Source organism: Manis javanica, chromosome 12 (genome assembly GCF_040802235.1).
Source record: "Manis javanica isolate MJ-LG chromosome 12, MJ_LKY, whole genome shotgun sequence".
In the NCBI taxonomy this organism is placed as follows: domain Eukaryota; kingdom Metazoa; phylum Chordata; class Mammalia; order Pholidota; family Manidae; genus Manis; species Manis javanica.
This window is the reverse complement of record NC_133167.1, coordinates 32350204-32362407: the sequence shown is the minus strand read 5'-3', so window position 1 is coordinate 32362407 and position 12204 is coordinate 32350204. Positions and strand designations below refer to the sequence as shown.

Genomic DNA, 12204 nt, shown 5'->3' with positions numbered 1-12204 from the left:
GAGTTATTGTGCCCTTTTATCCCCCTCAACCCTCTCCACCCATCCCAATCCCTCCCCCTTGGTAACCACTACCTACCTACCATTTTAAGTTATCAATTTTGGTAATAGTAGTAACACTTTTTTAAATTAACGCTTTTTTAAAACACTTTTTTCACAAAATTATGGAACATTTGTTTCAAAAAAAGTCCAGTAAAAGCAGCCACCTGAAAGCCCGGTGCACTGAAACTGCAACATCTCTGGTTGTCCAGGAAGACTTCATGTCCATTGACACATCTATGTTTTCTGTGGTCTTTATCAACTCTGAGCGATCAGCAGCCTGGAATCGCCCTAAGAACACATTACACAATTATTAACAACTAGCAAGAAAGAACCCCAGCAGCCTTTTTTTAGTATTCCACCCTTAAGAACCCTCAGACTGAGACAGAAATTTTGTTGTGTTTCTATCTAGAAATTCTCCCTGATTCAGTCCCTATTTCAGAGGTTCTTTTCCTTTGGTTGCTTAAATGTACTATTTTTTCACTTTAGGGAAAATGGACAATGTCCATGAACTTTCCTCCTAACCCAAAATACATGTTAAAGTAACAGTTTTGGAAATTATATTTAATGAAATACAATAATGAACTTCCAACTCAGAACAAAGTCTAAAAACCTCCAATGTAACATAGTCTAAAAAAGTCAAATTTGGAGACTTTGGGTATTAAAGTTTAAATGGCAACACTACAAAGGTAAGTCAATACTTGAAAACACTTTAAATTCTTAGGAGAAGATGCCAGTGTGTGCGGCATGCATTCTGTGGTATCAGAAAAGAAACAGGTTGTTTCATAAACTTCTCTTAAGAAGGCTCCTGTGAAGAGTATCAGATCAAGTGTCAGTACTGCAACACTGAGCAGAGCTTTATCCTTCCACTGTTAATGAAGAGGCTCCTTCTCGGTACCTGCAGATTCCCTGGCTCTACCAAGCCACAGATGCCCCTCAGGCAGCAGGAGGGGTTCCATTTCAATCAGGCTTGCCAATTCTGGCTGTCCCATGTTTTAGAGAATGAAAGACAGAAGTGAAACACCTAATTTTCCCTAAGAAAAGACAACTTCCAGGCAGACAACTGGTCTATTTATGGCCATTTCTCTAGGAAGTTTCTGTGCTACTGGAATCAAGAATAAAAACAGACTGGAGTAAGCAAAATAGCCACACAGTGTAGGAGTAAAAGCACCTGACTAGAAGTTATCAAACCTCAGTGTGAGTCCAAATCTGCCATCAACCAACAGTGAGACCCTGAATCACTGGCTTCTCACTGGCCAAGAACTCCAAGATCCCTTACGTGGAATCTTATGAATCAGAATTCCAAAACAACTTATGTAGAATCTAAATTGTAAATTTTTGGACTGACCTATTTATGTTTCAGATGAGTTCTTTAAGCAGCATGTTGACAGCGTGTCTATGGGAGCAGCATATAGTCATGATCATTCTTTCAGTAGGCTTCCTTAATCACTGCAGTCTTATAACCAGTACATGCTATATAATGTCAGACTGTTTTCCAAAAGACCATATAGCTATAATGTTGTATTTCTTACTTAATATGTGGTAGAGCCTGGACAGGAGTACAACCATTTTGAATACACCCACCCACCATCTCAGAGAGACCTAGGTTTCATGTTAGGCTACAAGCATTTTCCAGAGGACACGTCAGCAAGCCCAACCCTGACCCATCCCCTCAAAAGCCTGCCAAAAAACCTGGCCATAAAAAGCCTCTTAGCCTGTAAGAGATGCCTTCTTTGTTTTGCTCTCCACAACAGAGAGGTCCCTCTCGGGTTTACCAATAAAGCTGCTTGGACTGTGGAGTTCGCGTCCCTTCTTTTCCTTTTAATATGATAATACCATATTCTATTTTCTCCCATTTATTTTTAATTATAGAATTTATGTCATTACCTGCTCTACACCAACACCACTACCAATTACAGAAAACTAGTAAAAGTACAACAAATTAAGAAATGGGTGGGGACATGAGGAGATTTTTTAAATTATCCATAATCCCACAACTCATAAACAACCAGCATTCATATTCTGGTATATTTCCTTCTTGTCTTTGGTCCTATGTATTTTTCTATAGTTGAGATCAAACTACATATGTGTGTGTGTTTATTTTCATTTGAATCTTTCCATGAAATGAAAATTTCTCCTTAAACACTGTTTTTAATGGTGCAGATTTTACTGTGTACATACACCATAACTACTGAAATCATATCCCTCCTCTTTACATTTAGTTTCCAGTTTTTTGCTCTCATCTGTAACAGTGTGATAGTTATCTTTGTGAATAAATTTTTATCTTATTTCCTTAACTCAAATTTCCAGAAGCATAATTCCTAGGTCAAAGGATATCCTTGTATAATTCTTAAAGAGCTCATGCTCCAAAACAAGAACTACTTACGGCTTTTTTCCACAAACACTTTGCCTACAGGCTGGCTAATGCCAGTGGGTGCAGTGAAGATAGACTGTTGCTCTGGACTACTTTGCTCATCAGTAATTATGTCTTCATCTTCTACTCCTAGTTCATTGGCATACTGTAATTCTGCTGGCTGGGTTTTCCTGCAATCAGGGCAAATGTAAGTAACAGGGATTATTACTGAATTTTTATAGACCCATGTAAGGAGGTACCTGGGATAAAGACCTAGACTTAGAGTTGGAAAATTTGGTTTTTACTCAAATGCATCTGTTATTAACTATCATGTGATGCAAGTCACATATATTTCTGTGGGCCTCAGTTTTCTCATCTGGAAAATGAAGTGACTGAACTAGATTTTTAAAATTATTCCCAGACTTAACATTATATCATTCTATATAAGTACTGATCACTATTTGTAGGATGATCTCCAAATGCAATCAAGTGTTATGGAACTTCCGGTTCACTTCTTTAACACGTGCCATTCTATTTTATCTAAGACTTAATTTCCTATGCTAAAATACATTTTTATTTATTGCTGAAAAAATCATAACTTGAATCCTGTTAACATAAATAAGTAAATCATAATAGCCTGTTCTATTAATATTACCTTTTATTTTAAGATCTTTAATATCTAATTTTTTGCTACTTACATAGTATCTTATATTTGTATTCCTTTTATAGAGTCAGCTCCAAGATTTTTTAAATATAATATTGTACTTTTCTCTGTTGTTTACTCTTCAAATATATCATTAGGTTGGTTTCACTGATATTTTTGTAATCCTACTTACAGAGTATTTAATATTTATACTTAGCATAACAATATAATAAATAAAATAAATATATATTTAGTATAATATTATATTAAATACTTACAATAAAGTACAAGTATTTAATAAGACTTAGTCAAAAGCTACTATTTGGGAGCTCCAAATTAAGTAATAGAGTAGAATATTTAGAAGGACTAATAAATTAAGTAATAGAGAGGAATACTTAGAAGGACCAGTAAGTTCTCACTTTGTCTTCCTTCGAGGTTTCTGAATAACTGCCTCCTTCGCTGGCTCCATATTGGTACCATTTTCATTTTGCAATAAAGATGGACTAGATGTCCTCTTTTGGGTGAAGGAAGTCTCCAATTCTGGAAATAAAGCAGATTAAATTTTCAGATTACCATAATGGTAAAAGAAACGTGTAAGACTTTTATAAGACAAGAAACTTAAGAATTTTAATTGGGCCAAAATTTTCACTATCTTACAAATTTTTAATTTAAAAAATTATATCTCTAAACACTCAGCAAAAAATTTGAAATTGCAATGCCAAACAATATGGGAAAAAAGTAAGTAATTCAGCACCTAGAGTGCTGGGGAGACCCCCAAGGTTACCTCTAGGTTTGGTGATTGAGTCAAAGGACTCACAGGACTCAGAAGTCATTATACTCACAAAATTTTGCACTCTCACAATTACAGTGAAAGGGCATGAAGCAAAATTAGAAAAAGCACATGGAGCAAAGTCCAAGGGAAACCAGGCACAAGGTCCCAAGAGTCCTCTATCAGTGGAGTCCATAGGATTGGCTAATTCCTCCAGCACTAAGTTGTGACAACTTGTGTGACACATTCTCTCAGCTTCTTGTGACAGGGAAGCTCAGCAGAGACACAGCCCCCAAGGCTTTTACTGGGAGGTCATCACATAGGCACCCTCTGCCTAGCACATACCCAAATTCGATTCCCAGAAGAAAAGTAACTGTTCAGCATAAATCATATTGTGTACACAAATGCACAGTAAATCACCCTCATAAATCGGGGAAAGTTTTGTATCAGTGTAGGGAACTGTTTACCAGCCACATTCTGGATATCAGTGAAGAAGCCTCCTGGCAAGCAGGCCTTTCTAAGGAGAGCAGCTTCAGGCCTGCTGTGTTAACTCTTAACTGCATGCAGGGTATTAAGTTTAAATGAGTCAGTGAAGGCCTCTAAGCTGCTAGCTACTCAGATCTAGAAATACTGCCAGTGGATTTCTGGAATGCCCTTAAAGTCCCAAGAAATCTGTTTGAATAAAATATTTACAGCCAGGCTGGAAATACATAAGCAGTAGAGCCTATCATAGTTATACTGAACAAAACAACAAACAAAATTAAAAGCCCAGAAATTTAGAAAATTGGACCTGCACAGGGGGGTACATTCTGGAATAGCTGTGACAGGTGCTCTTTGGCCCAGAACTTAGTTGGTCTTGAATTTTCTAAAAACAGTTAAGTCTTTTCTGTAAATACATTTTTTCACAAATTAAAAAAGTAGATATTGGTATCCATCTTGATTTTCAAATCTGTGTCCTAACTGAATTACTATGAGCAGTTTTAATTCAACTATATTTACTGCCAGTAATGACATAAATCATACAGTAGGTAAAACTCTCTGAGCATCACTTTTCTTCATTTTTCCCCTTTTCTCCTCATAAAGTGTCCCCACACACTGCAGTATCCCACTTCAACTTGCCTCTCAAAACTGTATTCCATTCTTTTGACCTTTTCAGTTCCTGCCCTCTGTACCTTAATTCTTCCACCCAATCAGGACCTGCTGTTTTCTAAGAGGACAAGTAACTAGTCAGGAAAATTATTTTTTAATAAATTTTTCATAGGGGCCGATGTCAAGGAGAGAACTAATCTCCCATCTTCATTCTTTCCCTTTGTTTTACTCTAACAAAACCCACTGTCTTTCTTCTAGTTATTATAAACATCAGACATGCTGAATATAAAAAGTAAAACAAAAATGAAGAAAGGAAGATAATAAAGATCCCTAACCTCCCCTTTCCAAAAAACCTACCACTGTTAACACTTTGCTTCATGTTTCCATTCTTGTTAATGGAATTAACACACATATATACATATATATATATATATATATACACACACAAACACACTCACAGAGGTATATGTATATGTTCTGGGTTGAAATGTATCCCCCAAAAGAGATATGTTCAAGCCCTAACCCTCAGTACCTCTGAATCACACTTTATTTAGAAATTGGGTCTTTGCTGATAGAGTCAAATTAAGATGAGGTCTTAATTAGGATGGGCCCAAAATGCAGTGACTGGTATCCTTATAAGAAGAGTGAAGCTTGGCCACAGAAACAGCGAAAAAATGTGAAGGTGGAGCCACAGAATGGAGCTATGCTGCCACAGCCAAAGAACACCAAGAATTGCCAATAACCACCAGAAGGTGGAAGAGTCGAGGTTGGATTCTTCCCTAGAGACTTCAGAAGGACCATGGCCCCATATACACCTTGATTTCAGGCTTCTGCTCTCTAGAACTGTCAGAGAATAAATTTCTGTTGTTTTAAGTCATTCAGTTTGTGATAATTTGTTATGGCTGCCCTAGGAAATTAATACAACATATTTTACAAAATGGGATCCTTTGATACACACTACTTTATACATGTATGATGACTCAACAGTTTATTACTGATGATTTTCTATGTCACTATTACATTTTAACAATGCTTTAAATGCCTACTTGGTTTCTATTAAATGTATAAAACATGATTTATTTAGCCAGTATCAAGTTGTTAGTTATTTGGTTATTACCAATTTGTACTCTTACAAATAATGTTGCAGTTAACATCCTCTAATTATTCTAGCTATTGTTACCTCTTCCTAGAAGTTAGGACAGCCTGTATCACTTTGTGCTCCTATCAGCAGTGTGCAGTGTACCCATTTCTCATCAACACTTTTATAACTAACACTTTTGCATTTTATAATTTGAAAAAAGCACTGCCAATTTGATAGGCAAAATAAATGATACGGTATTTTACTTATCTTGTGACTAGTACCTGAAACATTGCAAGACTCAAAAAATGTTGGCTGTTGTTCCATTATATTATTAATACTGTCTCTATCCTTTCCTCACTGACTTGAAATGTCCACTTCGCCATATAATAAATTCTTACACCAAGATCTAAATTTTCTGTTTTAGTCCTGAATTTGTATCCCTTGCTTCATAATCTACAGATATATGATCAAGAGACACTCTAAAGTGTCCCTGGCTTAACCTCCTAAGAGTTACTCTAGTGATGAAAATTTTAAGCAAGAAAGAAAAAAAGGGGTATGGGTGGGGAAAAATAGAAACAGACAGGTTTTTCATTATATCTCCCCACCCCTAATCACAGCTGCTATCACCATCTACCCATAGTCTCCTCACATACCAGGACGTAGCCTCGCTGCCTTCTGTCTCCTTTGCGCAGGAGCTTCTGGCTGCTCTATGTGTTCTTCAGTTGGTGGCTCACTGTCCTCAGATGGCCTGTGGACAGCAGTCTGAACAAGGCCTTCTGAAGAAGCACTACCTACAGAAAAATGGTGGCGAAAAAAATGGGACAACTTAAGCAGAGATCACTGAGTCTTCAAAAGATGGGAAACAAGGGAATTGGAATGTTTCCTAAATAGTGATTAACTGTCTTTTATTACATCTTTGCCTGTAAGAATTGTGTCTTAACCTACATTTATATCACATCATGAATTACAATAAATTTAGTGCTTGTTGTATCAAATCAATACTAGCTGAACTGAAAATTTTTTACTATATCTATATATACAGATAGATATTTTCATATCGTAAGGCTTCAAATTAACATAATTTTGATGTCTGAAATATGAAACAGCTATAAAACCAGGGTTCAGTTAAAATTTCTTTATTGTACACTGCATATGCTCAATGCACATTGCATATTGTACTAATTAAAATTTTTATATAACATAATTGATTTATATATACTTAGAACAATATAATATTATATAGTGGTATCATTAAAAATTAAATATCTTTGTATATGCTGCTTACTGTCATGTTTAAAATCATACTTTAGTCAGAAATGCTACTCCCTCAAAAAACTTTTAAACATAAAAAGAACTATTCATCATAAATGACTTTTACTTATAAAGACTTTGCCAGGAACAAAGTATGTATGAAATATGAAAATGCAATACTTTTCTCACTGGCAACAAACACATGACCTAATCATAAAACAGCTTTCAGTGTTTATGATGAGTATCTCTCAATAAGACAAAAAGAGGACATTATTTCCCAAAAACAGAATTCTTTTATTAAACTGCATTAAAATGAGATGAGCATAACCATATAAAAAATAAGAACTTCAAAACTCTAAGTAAAAACATGTCAACATTTAACACTTAACAATTTTTTAAAAATTTTTATTAAGGTATAATTGATATATACTCTTATGAAGTTTTCACATGAAAAAACACTGTGGTTACCACATTTACCTGTATTATCAAGGCCCCACCCATACCCCAATGCAGGCACTGTCCATCAGTGTACTAAGATGCCACAATTCACTATTTGCCTTCTCTGTGCTACACTGTTTTCCCCATAACACTTAACAATTTTAACAAAAGTCTGGAATATAACCTTTTTTTCATCTAAAGCATGTAATTTTTCCCCCTTTTTTACAAAAAGGAAGCACTGGTGGCTGGGACAGATCTGTCCCTCTGCTCCCCCAAATCTATCTATTGCATCCTCTACCTGTGACCTTTCTAAGTTTATATGTACATGTTTATTTTTAATCGTGAGGATATTTTTAAAGCCTGGCATTTCAGTATCTTTGTAACTCTAAGTTCTCTTTGCATCTCTTTTCCTTTATTGCTCTGTTTGTGTCTTTCTCTATTTCTTGTGTCATCTCCATTTCTTCTTTTGCTCCACCTTTATTCCTCCATTTGTTAGACAATAATACACCAATACAAGTTTCTGACCAAGTGTAAGGCGTGATCGCTACAAGCTTTAAGCTCATTCAGCAGTGGTGGGCAGGACTGACGAAAGAAGAAGAAAGCTAGAAGCATAGAGCAATGCTGGAGGCAACCCCAGTAGCTCAGGTGAGAAGAGGGAAGGAGCTAAACTAACTACAGTTGTGCCAGTGAAAATGAAAAAGGACAAGAGAGATAAAAGATACCATAGAAGCTTGTAAGGGGCAGCAAGTAAAGTGAAGGGACCAGTTAGAGGTGACTTTGAGGTTTCAAGCCAGAGTGACTTGGAGACTAGGGAGTTCCATGAACAGAAACTGTGAGTTACTAACTAAACTCCCAGGATTATTAGTGGATAGCTATGACAAAAAGGAGTTCACAGAACTTGCTCATTACTGCAGCTTTAACACATGGATGATATGGTCCTGCCTTCAGACTCAGGGTCTAATGTAGAGAGTCTCTGACCAAAATGTGAGATCCAAGAACTTTGTGTCTCTAAATCTAGTATCCTCTTCGAGGGTTTGGAACCAATCAGAGCTTAAGACAGTTTATACTCTCTAGGGATAAAAGACCTCAAAGGATCCAAGAATGTTATGGAAATAAGGGGACAAAAAGGGCACAACCCTTTACTCCATTAATGCTTCTAACACTCTTCAGGCTGCCCACTGCCTTCTCCCTCCCTACCACCAGGAATCCCACTGCTTCAAACTGACCTTGCTTCTATCCTCAACAGAGCAGTGACTTGGGACTGCAGAGGCCTTCCCTCTCCTGATCTGTGATGTTTATCATGCTAAGGTCCTAGAAAAATCTGTGATCCTACACAACAGACAACAACTTCTTACCTAGTGTGTTTTTTGTTCTGGGCTTCTTTTTCTTAGGACAATTAGGTGGAATATCACCTATAAAATAAAGAAAACAACAACAGAAAAGGCCGCCTAAAATTCAGTAACAGGGACTTTTTCCCTCTCTTTTTAGGTCCAGCCAATTTCTACACATTAGGGAAGAAGTCAAGAAATTGACAAAGTCAAAGACAGTTCATAGTGTCGTGCCAGGAGCTCACTGCTGGTCAGTAATGTTAGAAACAGTAACATAGAAAGTGGGCTCACCAGTCATCTGACCCCGTACATTTCCCACCCCCTTGCACCTAGGTATGCCTATGACTGGTTCTGGCCAATACACTGGGAGCAGAAGTGATCTGTGTCGTTTCAGGGCCAAAGTGACTTAAACCCTGTAAGTCATTGAGATTTGGGGGTTAGTGTAGCATAACTGAGATAACTGAGTCTATCCTAACTAAAGGAGACAAAGGAAGATGTGGTCCCTATTACAGAACTACAATGTAGTCAACAGTTATATTCTGAGTGCCTCCAGTCAAGGATGAGTGCTTTTATATTTATCTGTAAAGTCAAACCAACCATAGAACTAGTGTTATTTATCAACCTTTGTTTAAAAATTGGCAGTCACATAAACACAAAAAAGAGACTCGTGGTTACTATGGGGGAGGGGTTGAGGTGGGCATATGAAATAGGTGAAGGGGACAGAGGCACAAAAACATCAATTATAATATAAATTAGCACATAAAAGTACAGCATAGAGTATATAGTCAATAATACTGTAATATTTTCTATGTTGACAGATAGCAACTACACTCATTAGGGTGAGCATTTAACAATGTAGATAACTGTCAAATCACTATGTTGTACACTTGAAACCAATATTGTAAAGCAAGCATATTTCAATTAAAAAAATAAGGTGAAAACAAAATATAAAATAAAAAATGGCAGTCATAGGAAATTATTTTAATAAAAGAATATTGTAGTATTATAAATTATACATTCAGATTCAATTTTAGGAGAAACATTTAAGGAATCCAACTAATTTTTGAACACCAAGTATTATATTATGAATTTTTACATTAATTGTGAACTAACTTACCTTTTTTTAAAAATTTTATTTTGGTATCATTAATCTACAATTACATGAAGAACATTATGTTTACTAGGCTCCCCCCTTCACCAAGTCCCCCCGACATACCCCTTTACAGTCACTGTCCATCTGCGTAGTAAGATGCTGTAAAATCACTACTTGTCTTCTCTGTGTTGCACAGCCCTCCCCGTGCCCCCCACGCACTATACATGCTAATCGTAATGCCCTCTTTCTTTTTCTCCGCCCTTATCCCTCCCTTCCCATCCATCCTCCCCTGAACTAACTTACCTTGAACAGCACTTTACATGACACCGACCAAATTTATTCAGGACAAAGACACAAAAAAGAAACTCTATTAATTACAAATCTATTATAATGTCAGACTGAAAACTAAAGTCATTACAAACTTAAAATAAAATTAGCTTTCACACAGTCAGCTAGTTTATAAATTAGCTTTTTTTTATAAGTCATAAGCTATTAAATAAGACTAACAAAATAACCCCAATATTTTCTGAACCTACTGTCTATTAATAAAGTGGATTAAACAGATTAAGAATTCTTATTTTGTCACTGATTAAAATCAGCTTAAATTCTGAGGATTGGAATTCTCATAAACAAGATAATAAAATATTCAGAATGGACAAATTATCCTACCATGTTGACATTCAGGCTTTGAAACAGAACATTTAATTAAAACATCCTATGATTCAAGGATTTTTTTACCTTTAAACTTTTAGGGAACATTTTTCTAAAACTTTCACGAAGTCTCTGAATTATTTTGAATTTTCTATGGTACTAGTCAATTTTTTTCTCTTCATTCATTTTGCATTTTTAAAACTCAATGATAAAATTATGGTAAATTATATTTACCTTGGTGCAGGTGGAAGGGCTCGTGGAGGACGCTATGGGGAACAGAAAATTGTCATTAAAGTCTTAGGCTATCTTTACTTCCTGTATTTTAAATCTTTTTATAAACCTGTTCACTAAGTAAAACCTAAGAGGAATTAAAACAGCTTGCCTTGTCCTAAAGCACTACGGATACTTTAATGACCAAAACAGAAATACCCTGCTTTTATGTAACTTACTTTGTAGTGGTTAAGTATTAGAAGATAATATTTTTAAAATACACAACACACACACGTAGTAATAAATGACGGAGGAGGAGTGCTGCTTTAATTAGGGAAAAGTCTGAGGTATCTGCGCTAAGACCTTAATAAGAAAGGAGCCATTGGGAAGCAAATACAAAGGCTTTTAGTTCAGATTGTAGTGTTATGGGGCGAGGGGAGGAGCAAGGCCAGTAAGCCTGTAGTACAATTACCAAGGAGCAATAGGCAGAAACCAAATTAATTAAGACCTTGAAGACCAAGGGAAGTAGTCTAGATTTTGTTTTAATTCGATGAAAAACCAATGGCGGTTTTACGCCACATTGTAACTTTTTTTTTTTTTAAAGATCACCCTGAATACATTTTAAAGCAGAGTGGGTTTTTTTCCTACCTTACAAATGCTACTTTACATGAATAAGAAAAGTTGTTTTTGCAGCTCAGATCACAGCTGAGAAGCATTCTGGAATCTTTCCAAATAAAAACTAACAAATGCCTAAAAATCAGTTTAATGTTCCAAGTATCTCATGCTGCTTGCAGAGGGCATTTGATTTAAAAGGGTAAAATTTTACACTCTTCTCATTTGTTCTACCAACCCATCGTTCAAATAGTGTATGAATACAAATGCTACCAGATTAGGACAAGGCAAGCTGTTTTAATACTAACCAGCAGCCAAAACTACAAGTGGAAAAGAACTATAATCACATGAGAAGGCGCTATTGTTATTATAGAGATGCTACGTATCGCGTTCCACACAAGGACTCAGTTCACACGGTTACTCCGCAATTCAAAAGTCACGCAAAGATGATGTGTCACCCATCCAGAAACCCAACCTCTAAGCTCCTTAAAACAGAGACGCCTCAACTAAACACAAAATCCTAGTAACTCAAAAGTCACTAAGGCTCGCTTACCACCTGCTTCTTTCCCATTCCGTCTAAAGTCCAGCTCCCCTGCGGCCACCAGCTCCCCGGCGCAAGGCGCTCACATCCCGCGCCCCCACCTCGCCCC

General features: G+C 36.4%; 1 protein-coding gene across 2 annotated transcripts in view; it reads right to left on the bottom strand.

The window, feature by feature from the left end:
• Positions 1-12204, bottom strand: part of TMEM237 (transmembrane protein 237) — a 27390-nt gene extending 15186 nt beyond the window's left edge. For both annotated transcript variants that reach the window (XM_037009177.2, XM_017655728.3), the window contains exons 1-8: positions 12108-12204; positions 10967-10998; positions 10385-10395; positions 9016-9072; positions 6625-6762; positions 3452-3572; positions 2423-2580; positions 204-327 (exon numbers count right to left, since the gene is read on the bottom strand). In XM_037009177.2, coding sequence (XP_036865072.1) covers positions 204-327; positions 2423-2580; positions 3452-3572; positions 6625-6762; positions 9016-9072; positions 10385-10395; positions 10967-10998; positions 12108-12125 — 659 coding nt within the window. In that variant the 5' untranslated portion in view covers positions 12126-12204. The remainder of the gene's footprint in view (positions 1-203; positions 328-2422; positions 2581-3451; positions 3573-6624; positions 6763-9015; positions 9073-10384; positions 10396-10966; positions 10999-12107) is intronic.